The 11,969-nt window shown below is 42.5% G+C and overlaps 1 protein-coding gene across 4 annotated transcripts; it reads left to right on the top strand.

Moving 5' to 3' along the window:
• The first annotated feature begins 796 nt into the window (after positions 1-796).
• ifrd2 (interferon-related developmental regulator 2) lies at positions 797-11,969 on the top strand. Of its 4 annotated transcripts, none has more exons than XM_086105760.1 (14): positions 797-1,146; positions 1,273-1,414; positions 3,114-3,170; positions 4,030-4,146; positions 4,976-5,060; positions 5,150-5,274; positions 5,391-5,548; positions 8,102-8,155; positions 8,442-8,620; positions 8,761-8,869; positions 9,011-9,145; positions 9,325-9,453; positions 10,040-10,132; positions 10,477-11,969. In XM_086105760.1, exons 2-14 carry the CDS (start codon positions 1,372-1,374, stop codon positions 10,555-10,557), a joined length of 1,365 nt encoding a protein of 454 aa, XP_085961886.1. In that variant the 5' UTR covers positions 797-1,146; positions 1,273-1,371; the 3' UTR covers positions 10,558-11,969. The 4 variants fall into 4 exon arrangements, with proteins under 4 accessions (XP_085961886.1, XP_085961895.1, XP_085961877.1 ...); XM_086105769.1 differs by having other exon boundaries at positions 1,294-1,414; XM_086105751.1 differs by having other exon boundaries at positions 797-1,414.

Raw genomic sequence — 11,969 nt, forward strand, 5'->3', positions numbered from 1 at the left:
AGCATGCCATGAGAACATTTCTTTATTTTTTTTAAGTTGTGCCCATAATACAGATATAATGTACACACAACATGCAAATTTGTAGCCATAAAATTGCAATTTATGGGTTTAATATGATTTTCATAAACAACTTGGATGGCTGGGTCAACACAGCTTTGCTTAGAAACTGCAAGATCCAATCTACAGTGGTTCTCAATTTTTTAGACCATATTACCCCTGCCCCCCCCTAAAAAAAAAAAAAAAAAAGAGCTCTCCAAGTACGACTGTCGTGACCGACATTTAAACATAGCAGGCCCAAGGTTTTCTAAATAAAACTACAGAGGTTTATTTAATTTTACTGAAAAAAGTGCAACCTAGTTTAAACATAGGCACACACACTAATTATCATTTTTGAGCACGTTTTAGCTACATTTTGGGTATAGTTGGGCTATTTAGCAAAACAATAATTAGTTGTGGGCGGTGCAGTGATCGACTGGAGGTAATGAATTCAATTCAGGGCTCCTTCCTTCCCTGCCTGCGTGAGTTCTCTCCGGGTACTCCCGTTTCCTCCCACATTCCAAAAGCATCAATGGTAGGTTTCAAATAAATAACTTAATATACGAAAACGTACGATATAAATCGCGTGTAATTACGTCATGCTCGATACTCATCAAGTTCCACGACCTGACGTCAGTGCAGAGCGTTGTATTTATGGAGCAGCAGTGACGTAAGTAACGCCACGCCCTCGTAATGTAGAAAAAAAACGTTTTTTATTTCACTGGTGAGAGCACTTAATAATCCTCCAAATAAAATCACTTTATGGGAATTAAGAAGTAGTGACCGATTATTTGCGTGTTATTTTCTAATTTTTGCTCAAACCTTTGGCGGAAAGGGGGATTGGTGTGACTCGGAGCTGGCATCCTTGACCAAGCTAACCTGGCAACCCCCACAGCCGGCGTGCTCTGCCGGGAGAGGAAAGGAAGATGGTGGACCTCGCGACCGCAGCGTGCTACAAACTCCTCCCCAAACTTTTTGACAAATGCTCACTGTGCCAACCCGGTGTTACGTACAGAATACCTGGCGACAAGCATAGATAATACACCGATAACAAGCGTGACGGCGAGAGGATTTGTCACCTGTGGACAAGGATCACCTTCCCGGGTGGAAGTAAGCGTTGAGTTGGGCGCGATTGTTTTTGGCAGGGGTCGCCAGTCAACATTAGTCAACTCTTCACAACGAAAGTGTCACGGGGGATTTCTTTATTTTTCATTGTCATTGTGGAAACAAATCCAGATGTCTTCGCGCCGATTGTAGAGCTGAGAGGAGATTGTTGGACAACTTGAAAGGAAGCTAACGTTAGCTAGCCCCGCCTGGCTAACGCAGCTGCTCGCCATGCCGCGAAGTAAAAAAGGGAAACGGGGCTCCACCAAAGCCGGTAAGTGCCCGCAGAACAGTAGCATAATTCACATTTTCCCCAGAAAGGCGATAACTGGGCGGTGACTGCTTGACAACATTAATAAGCTGTTGTCATGGTGGAACCTGGCAATAGCTGTCATTGCCACATGGCTTGCTGCTTTGCTAACTTGAGCAAAGTTATTCCCCTTTCAAATCTTTGCTTTTCTTGCAGAGTAATTGTCGTCGGTTTTCCAGTTAAGCAGCTATGCGTGTGAAACGCTGTGTCAACGTCATATTTTTAGAGTCAAGAGTTGGCAAATGTGCTTAAACTCTGTACTCAAGTAGAAGTACAAGTACAGTAATTGGTAAAAAATAAAAAAGGGGGATTGATTCAACTCCTCAATTAAAAGTAAATCGTACAGATTCTGATATGCATCTAAGTTTTTGCAATATCTAGTGAAAAAAATAACCCTGCATAGTGCTCGTGAACGCTATAAAGTAATGGTTTTCAGACAGGCTCAAGACAGCCACTTGCCACATATCAAACTTGGGGCCGGACATCAACAAACTGTTCTCTTCAATAAGCGCATGAACCTGTTGCATCATTGCCGCCGTTAATATTCCCTTAATGTTATGGCTGTCAGTTTTTTTCCCACCATATAAGACTCAATCATCCAAGTCAGTCAAGATCTCTTCTGCAGTTGACTGTGTGCCTGTTGACATCTTATTTCACGTCACGTTGTCATCAGACAAGGTTAAAAAAAGAAACCAACCTGATTTGACAAAGTGAGAAGTAGAAGGTACAGATATCTATTTTCAAATGAAGGAAATAAAAGTAAATAGTCAGCAGGAAAATACTCAAGTAAATAGCAGATGCTTGGAAAATCTACTTCAATACAGTCACCAAGTAATTGTACTCTGTTACTTCCCACCACTGAAACTAGTGCCGTTTGTAGTTGTGCATGGCTATGAAAAATCATGGTTTTATTTCAACCTTTTCAGTGACAGCTGCGTGTGTAAATCAAGTTCCCACGTGTGCGAGCCAAACATGCTCACGTGTGCACTGAGATTGTCACGTGCATCCTCCACGTGTTGTGTACTGATGGGGCTCTTTGGCACACACATCTTGAGTTTTCACACATATGACAGAGTAGAATGTCCTCGAGTATTGACACGAATGCCTAGTCCATAAATGTTCTATCGTGCTTATCCTCATTAGGGTAGAAGGTGAGCTGGAGTCTATCCCAGCTGACTTTGGGTGAGAGGCGGTGTACGCCCCGGACTGGTTACCGGCCAATTGTAGGACACACAAAGATAGACCATTCACATTTGCAGCTGGCGACAATTCCGAGAACCTCACGTGCATGCTTTTGGCATGTGTGAGGAAGCTGGAGTACCATGCAATTTCCAAAAGAATCACTAATGGTCATATTTGTTAAAGGTGTCATGACCACCTGGCAGTTGTATGTGATAAATATGGTCTGTGAAGAAGTAGCTATCTCTGACCCCCCTTGAGCAATTTGCAAGAAACCACTGCACCTGAGAATGAACAACCTGTCAGAGAAATGCATGCCGTATAATTTTGCATTGTTAAAAGCTCACTTTCGATTTTTTTTTCCCCACGGTCATTCTTTTACATTTTCTTACATTCCATTCCTATATCCCCCATCATCACCACCCACCCACGCACACATCCTATATTTACTCCATTCATTCCATTATCAATACATCATCTTCAGGATCTCTCCGTCAGGGGGTTCTAGAGCTGCAGTTGATGACAAAAGCCTCTCTGAAAGGTAACTCCTGTGATGCCTTTTTGAGGATTTGATTGATTGCCATTTTCTTAACAGAAATTAAACTTCCTTGTCACATTTTGGAAAAAGTTGCTAACATCTAAAACATGTTGCTCTCTGTTCACCCTCATGTTGTTAGTGCAAGTAGTGCATGCCAGCAAGGGCACGCTTTGAACTACAGAAGCCACAAAGAAAACCATCCTGAGCAATAGACTCAAATTAATCCATAAACAATGTTTGAGTGTGCGAGATCTGGCACCTTTTTTTTTTTTTGGTTAATCACACCACCTCATGTTGCAGTGGCAATGCAACACAGCACCACCCCCCACAAAAAAACTGAAACTGCACTGAACTCCACACTATAGATTGACCTGTGAATTACCTTGCCTGACCTCAATGACCTGGCAACATGAACCCACACACCGCATTCCATTGAGGATTGTGCGCATGGAATGCTGGTCACCAATAGTCTAACAGTAGAAAGTCCTGATCCAGCAGGAGCTTGGTTTGTGCACGCAGGCACACACGTGCACATATGCACAGGTCTGCCTTACTGAATTACCGTTTATGTGACAAAAACAGATAGCTGAGCAGATTTTGCCAGCCTCTGCATTTACACTTTTAGACTGTTCTTCATTCAACAACATTCACCCGATTACTCAAGATTTAAATTCCGGTGTATCTCCAGATTTAGTTGCTGTGTATGTTTCCATATGTGTGGTATATCTGGACCAAAATAATTATGCTCCTAATAAGTGAAGTTCGAACCAGATGTTTGAATGGCGCCGTGTTTTCTTTTCGTCACGCACACGAGTACCACCGCATTGGCTCTTCATATTCCTTTTCTTGTGTTGCCCGTTAGGTGTCAAAAACGGCATGAAGGTGGAGTCAGGAGCCAGTGACGACGAGCTGACGTCGGATGTTGTCAGCCACTACAGCAGCGCCAGTGAAAGCACCTCCGTCCTTGAAGAGGGCACAGGTTGGCTGCCAACGTACAATCTGTTTATTATGACTACTTCAACCCAAGCGTTTAGCCTTTCGCCCTACGGATGGCCATTGAACTCATTCACTCCCAAAGACGTTTTTAAACGTCTTTTCAGACTTGGTCTAGAATTGGCTGGTACTGAATGAATTCAACGATTTTGCTTGATTGACTACCAGGAAAATGAAGTCAGCTGTTTTCAATTGATCTTTTAAAAATGCTTTAATTGTAAAATAATTTGCAATTATCTTGTGTAGCAAAACTGAGTCCGGTTGTACTTTATTGAAATATTTAATGATGTACTCACATTATTTTTTTGATCAATCCTCATTATCAAAATCCATCCAAGTCCTAATCTTCTGTATCCGAAATGAACAGCTGGGCAAGTTCACAATCGAACACGTCAGGTTCCATCGCGTCATTGTCAGTTAGTCTTGTTGCCGCGCAGCGCCTCAGAAATTATGCTGGCTTTTGTGAAAGCTTGAACAACAGTACAAGCAGACTTGTTCGCCCAAGCATCCACAATCCATTCACAAATTGTGGCCTGACCAGCGCGGCGGCGCCGCCTAGCCTTAGCAACGTAGCACCATTTTCGGGATGTTGTTTTGCACAACATCGGTCTGTCAAGCGGACCCCTCATCGAAGTCACACAACGGCATTCACAGATTTTGGAACTCGGTGCACACACACGACGACACACGACGACCCGCATTATTAGGCACCCCCGTCCATTTTGGAGAAAATTTAAGACTTTTCAGTGCACCTTTTGGTCTTAATTGCTCATCCCGTATTCATTTCTTTTATCTTTCTAAACCACCAAACGCAGTAGGGGAGCAGGTTGACGAACAGACTGCCCAAGAGGAAACGGAAGATAAACTCAAGCAGTGCATTGACAACCTCACAGACAAGAGGTGAGCCTCCTCTTTTCGTGTCATGAAAACGCGCAGTGTCGGGACGTTCCTTAAAACGCCATCCCCTGTGCTCCTTTCTCTTAACTCAGCGCAAAGACTCGACTCGCAGCCCTCGAGTCGTTGCGGCAGGCCTTCTCATCCAAACTGTTGTACGACTTCCTCACAGAGAGACGCTTCACAGTCAGCGACTGTTTAGAACGGAACCTTAAAAAAGGTAGCGAAAGGCTTCGTTTTCTGCCTCCAATCATTTTGCCACTGAAACTGAGCGCTAAACAAATACGCAGTTAAACATTAATAATGTTCTATGCCATGTTCCCGCCACGTGGTCAGGGAGCGCAGAAGAGCAGGCTGTTGCGGCGACCGTCTTCACGCTGCTCTGCATCCAGTTGGGGGGAGGAGATGAGGCGGCGGAGGGCTTCAACATGCTGCGCCCCATCTTGACCAGCATCCTGATCGACAACACTGCTAGTATGACAGCACGCCAAAGTGTGAGTGAATATGAAAACATGTGATCACATCAGAGATGAAACCAGATGAGCAATCAAACTATCACGGTGATTGGTACTCTCACGATATTGTCAAAGGAAATGAAAACTAACCAATCAAAACAATTCACGCTCTGTTATATTTTTAATACAAAAACTTATCTCCTCTGCCACCCTTTGTACTTTTTGACATTAGAAATTGCATACAGCTTGCGTCAAAGTTAATTTCACGCATGCAAGGCCCAACAAAATGTACCGTATTTTCACGACTATAAGGCGCCATTAAAAGTCTAAAATTTTCTCCAAAATGGACAGGACGCCTTATGATGCGAAGCGTCTTGTCTATGCGCTGAGTTCCAAAACCTGACTGACAGCCGACACGCTGTTTATATAGAGAAAAGGCGGAAGTGACTGTGGACAGGCATGCGGCAAAGAAGTCGGCCAATCAGTGAAGGGTGGGCGTGTATATATACATATATGGAGAGAAAGAGAGCGAAAAGGCAGACGTGAGTGACAGGCATGCGGGGAAGCAGTCCGCCAATGAGTGAAGGGTGGGCGTGTAAGTGGACGCTAAAGGCACGCTACAAGCAGGTACCAACACCTGTATAGAGTGTGGCTATGTGCATTGTTGCAAAACAACTTCGGTTTTGGTTTCTAAGAACCCCCGAAAATAAATTCTACAAAGAGACACGCCTACGAAGCTCAGTTCAAACTTCAAGCCATCGGTTATGCTTTTGGCATGCGTGCCCATCTCACAGCAGCGGTGAAAAACCAAGTCAAGCAAATGAACTCTGAGCTTGCCGTTATTCCCGGAGCCTTGACTAAAGAACTCCAACCGCTGGACATCGGCATCAACCGGGCGTTCAAAGTAAAGTTGCGAACGGCATGGGAACAATGAATGATCGATGGCAAACACAACTTTACAAAGAGTGAGAGGCAGCGCCGGGCGAGTTACGCCACAATTTGCGAATGGATTGTGGCTGCTTGGACGAACGTGTCTGCTTGCACTGTTGTTCGGGTTTTTGGCAAAGCCGGCATCATTTCTGTGGAGCCACATGGCAATGAGAGTGACTGACAACGAGAGGGAACACGGCGTTTTTGATAGATTACCGGTACTTGCACAATTGTTCAATTCTGATACAGAGGGTGAGGACTTTGATGGATTTCTGGGTGATGATTGATCGAAAAACGTGAGTACATTGTACGATGGCTAAATAAAATACAACGGAACTCAGTTTTCCGTTGCCTTTTTAAAAACGTGTTTTTAGCTTGTATCTGTATGTCTTGCATGCTACAAGCTAACGTGTTTTTAGCGTGCGCGCATGCGTGCCGTATGTTTAAGCTGGCGTATGTTTTACCACTTTAAAATCGCGCCCAATAATACAGTGCGTTTTGTCTATGTGTAAAATACAGAAATAGCACCCATTAATGAGACTGCGCCCAACCATACGGTGCGTCGAATGGTCGTGAAAATACGGTACTTAAATTGATTACAATCACAATAGACTCCGATTGATTAGAAACATTTTTTTAAAATTACTTTCCTTTTAAAAAGGAAAGCCAAGTCCAACATTTTCTTTGCATTAATGTGTTGCACGCAGTCCCACTAGTCTAAACGCAATATTCTGATTAATATTGTGTTTTTGGAATATGAATGACCTGTAAGCAGAAAAAGCCACCCACTATTATTGATCTCAGGGGGCAGCCATTTTGCCACTTGCCGTTGACTTAAAATGACATCACGGCTGGCCAGGTAAGGACGAATCGCGGCTCAACTTGTGAACATCACATGACCAAATTCAGAAAACAGGTGAGCAATGATTGGTCCTTACCTGAGCAACTGTGATGTTCCTTTCAGTTGAGATCAAGTGACAAAATGGCCACCCCCTGAGAAAGATAAAAATTTTACAATTTAATTAATATTGGACAAACTTTATATTAATCATAATAATAATAATAATAATAATAGATTTTATTTATAAGCGCCTTTCAAGACACCCAAGGACACTTTACAATAACAAAAAACACAAAACAATATAATGCCTTGTTTAGTCGAGTGGGAGTGCGAAGAACATATTGGATTAAAACGCTGACGTATCTTCCCATTTAATCAAATAAAAATACATCATACCAAGATCTCGCTTTCTATTTTCAAGCTTTTAAAGGACTTGAAGTCAATTCTAACACTGCAACCACGTGATCGTCATTTATACGTGACGTTCAAGACCAAGTTTTTGTCCGTGTTTCGTGCATGTACAGTACTTGGGGCTAATTTGTTATTTTCCTGACACTGCAGCAATGAGTGGGACAAAGCCTTTGGTTATTGCTTTGTGCATCGATTCACTTTCCGAAGTTCTTGAAAGTGTTGTCGCTCTCATGCACATGAGATTCAAAAGTCGCGTGTGCACCCAAATTGCGCTTGCGAGAAATGCGAAGCAAATATGTTGATGTCCATCTCCCCGGCTTCCTATTCTTTTCTTTTCTTTTTAATCTTCATTGCCCTCTACTGCAACATCTCCATGTTAATAAAAAAGTATTTTCTTGTGTCCCCATCAGTGTGCCAGAGCTTTGGGGATGTGTTGCTATGTCTCTGCTGCTGAAGATGGAGAGGTATGAACAGCTTGGTTTAAAAGATTGAGTCTGCCCTATAAAAAAAAGATTAAGATGCACTTGACATAGCGGGTCTTTGTGCAAAATGGCTGGAATTCCATATAGTCACTAGCTAAAAAAAAAAACAATAGCAAAAAAAGATTTCCACTTCACACATATGCTTCCATTGCCGCTGCATATTTTGTAATTGGGTGAACTGACTGAGAATGTGTGTTTTCTTTTGTACACACCAACTGTTTTTTTTTTTTTTTTGTGTCTGATCTCTTTTGTTTTTGAACTCTCTCAGGACTTGATCAAGTCGTTGTCCCTGCTGGAGAGCGTGTTCATGTCTTCCTACCCCAATCGAGAGGGAGCACTGCCCACACCCAAACCCGGTGGCCCGGGGCTCCATAGCGCCGCCATGCAGGCTTGGTCCCTGCTGGCCACCCTGTGTCCTGCATCCAAACTCTCTGTCCTGCTGCACCTGTGAGTCCAAACACAGCTTTGTGTGTGGCCTCATCATTCCAGCGCTGCCTACAAGCCTTCGATCCGAATGATAAATGTTTTGCGTTTTTTGGGGGGTGTTTCGATGATCGTAATCAGACACTATTGGTCCTGTGTTGCAGTCACCTCCCCAAGCTGCAAGCTTGTCTGCAAAGTAGTGACGTCAACTACAGGATCACTGTTGGCGAAACCATTGCCCTGCTGGTTGAGCTGGGACGTGAAATAGATGAGGTATGTACACACACACACTGGACTTGTTGACCATAACAGTGTTTCCCAACACCACTGCACTGTTTTCTCAAATACACTCAGTCAAGTGAGGCAACGCGACCTAAAGCAAAAAGCCACTGTTGTCTGTTTGTTTGTGTGCAGGACTTTGAGGTGGAGGATGGTGAAAGTCTGTGTGAAAATCTCAAGAGTTTAGCGACGGACAGCCACAAACATCGCGCCAAGAACGACAGGAGGAAACAGCGCTCTATCTTCAGAGAGGTTCTACACTACATCGAGGTGAGCTCCAGGTGGCACACTTGATGATCTTGCGCTGCGTGGGGATGGCATTCCGTGGAGTTCATCCCTGCACCTCCCCGTTTGCAGTAATTAAAAGCTGTCAGCCACAGTTAGAAGAAATACAGTTAATCGCCCTGTGTGTCGGTGGTGCTTGAGATGTCCTGTTTTGTCTCCTTGAGAACGAGGACTTCACGGAAGAGAAGATCAGTTTTGGTGTGGAGAGCATGTACATCGACAGCTGGATGAGGCGAAGAATCTATGATGCTTTCAAAGAGATCCTGGAGTCTGGCGTCAGGCACCATCTGCAGGTCAGAAAGCACCGGGGGAAAACCCCCCCCCCCAGCAGATTTTACAAATAATTCGATAATAAATTATTTTGTGCTCATAGTGGAGAAAAAAAACAATACATTAACGCAATCAGCAAAGGCGTGTCATAGCTTTCTCTTGTCCAGTAATGACATTGTCACAATCCTAGCAAAATCTCTCAAGCTTAAAAGTCATGACTCGCTTGATTGCCACAATCGCTGCATTTGTCATTCATTACGGAATGTCGAATTACTAGGTTTTGTTTTCTTCGATGCGGACTTGAATGCAGTCCACCTGTGAATACCGGAGTTTACAGGTGTTAAGAAATGACACGGACACAATGAAGGACATTGCTGTATTTTCTTTGGAAAACTTTGTAAAGAACAAACGGATGATAGATTCCCCATAAAAAAATAAATATCTGAAATCTGAAAATAGGCAAATTTGCAAAAGCCCAATGGCGAATATGTGAGGAAACATTGTGTATCTCCAGTGACTAAACTGTGAATGTAAATGTTTTAAGTTGGGAATGGCACTCTGGTGACTCCATAAATGATTTGGGTGGGCTTTCTTTTTGTCTGGCTACAGTTCAACCCACTTCTGAGAGACATCATTGGTCTTGGCCCTCCCATCATCCTTGACTCCACCATTAGAGCCAACAAGATTTCACGATTTGAGAAGGTAAACGCCTTTCATCCGACCTTTGAATCATGTTCGATTGTTTGAATGCCAAGTGTTCAGTATTGTGTGTCTTGCTGCATATGTTCTTTCTCTTTACTCATGTTCTTCTTCACCTTGTTGAGACAGCCACTTTTTTTTCATAAATAAGTGAAAATGAGTTAATCCAGTGATGCTTGCTAAAATGAGTAATAAGATGACACGCTGACCTCATCAACTAATATTCTTTTTTTGTATACATCTTAATTATGATAAGTGTTTACTTATGTACCGTCACTGCATGGTGTTGACGCTTATAGAATGCACTGTAGTGTTGCCCAATTCGGGTTTTTTTTTTCTTTCACCAGCATCTTTTCAACTCGGCTGCCTTCAAGGCCAGGACGAAGCAGAGGAACAAAGTCCGGGACAAACGGGCCGACGTCATGTGATGGGGAAAAGTGGATGTTGACAAACCGAACGCCAATCGGCTGCCTTCAAGATGGACTCGGACAGGCTTAATGAATTCAAGACTGTTTGGACTCAAACCGTTTTACCTGTGGAAACAACCTCCAGTTTCCAGATGGCTGACACTCAAGCATGGGCTGCCCTTACAGGAAAAATATATTTTGCCTTTTTAGGATACAGAGGAATCATTTTTAAGGATAAAGATAATTTAATAATGTATCTGTGTTAACTGTTAATACATGTCATATAACAAAGTATAACTTGAATGCAAAATGCTAAGCGAGTCAGAAGAGAAATAGAAGAAATACGATGCTTTTTATTCTTGTCATTTAAAAAAATAAGAGCGTTCACGGGTCATCCCAAAAGTATTCACAGCGCTGAATTTTTCCATATTTTTTCATATTACAGCCTTGATTCTAAAATGGAAGGACCGTATGTTTCTTATTTATTCATACATAACAGCCCACAAGTGGGGGGAGAAAAAAAATCTCGCCATGTACGTAAATACTCACAATCTTTGCTCAATGCTTAATTGCTGCACCTTTGGAAACAGCCTCAACTCCATTAGAATATAATGCCAAAAGCTTGGCACAACTATTGTATCTCTGCATCGCTTTGTCCATTTCTCTTTGCATCACCTCTCACCCTCCAAGTTGGTTAGGGAGTGTTGGTGCCCAGCCTTTCTCTGATCTCTTCAGACATCAATCGGATTGAAATCTAGGTGCCGCTTGGCCAATCAAGGACATTCGGTGGGGAGTACATTTTGGAAAAAGATATAACGTAACAAAATGTGGTTAAAAGTTGTGTGAATGCGTACCGGATGCACTGTATAATTTCATGGAAGGAAAATTTGGAAGCATTTTTTATTGAGCCTATTGTATGTTGTGGTTTTTGAAAGCCTGATTGGTGCTAAAAACAATGCTAACCTGAGCTAGATGTTGAGCTAGCATTGTACTCTATGACCAGCAAAACCACAAAGATGCTGGAAAATATTCTTTATATATTATGTACCTAATATAATAATATTGCCAAATCCGTACTCTTATAAGCATTGGAACTCTAGAGAAAGTGTGTGTGTGGTGTTAGGATCCTTTATCAGAGTTTTAATCATCACTGATAAAAACAGTGTTTGCATAAATTGAAACCATTAATTGTCAACGTTTGTATGGATGAATGTTTTGAAAAGTGGAAAAAACTTTTAACCATCCGGTTGTTGCTCTTTGTATTTCATGTTGTATTTAATTACAACATACAACGATGTGATGTACTGTTAAGAAGCTTACGAACGCTGGACACTGTTTACAGCTAAGGGAAGATGCCAGATTGTTATTTTGTTGCTGTTTTATCTATTTTATTGCAGGTTGGTGTTACTTGAATCATTAAAAGAGTGTCTTGA

Source organism: Hippocampus guttulatus, chromosome 1 (genome assembly GCF_054856545.1).
Source record: "Hippocampus guttulatus isolate MCC_2025c chromosome 1, RoL_Hgut_1.0, whole genome shotgun sequence".
Lineage (NCBI taxonomy): Eukaryota > Metazoa > Chordata > Actinopteri > Syngnathiformes > Syngnathidae > Hippocampus > Hippocampus guttulatus.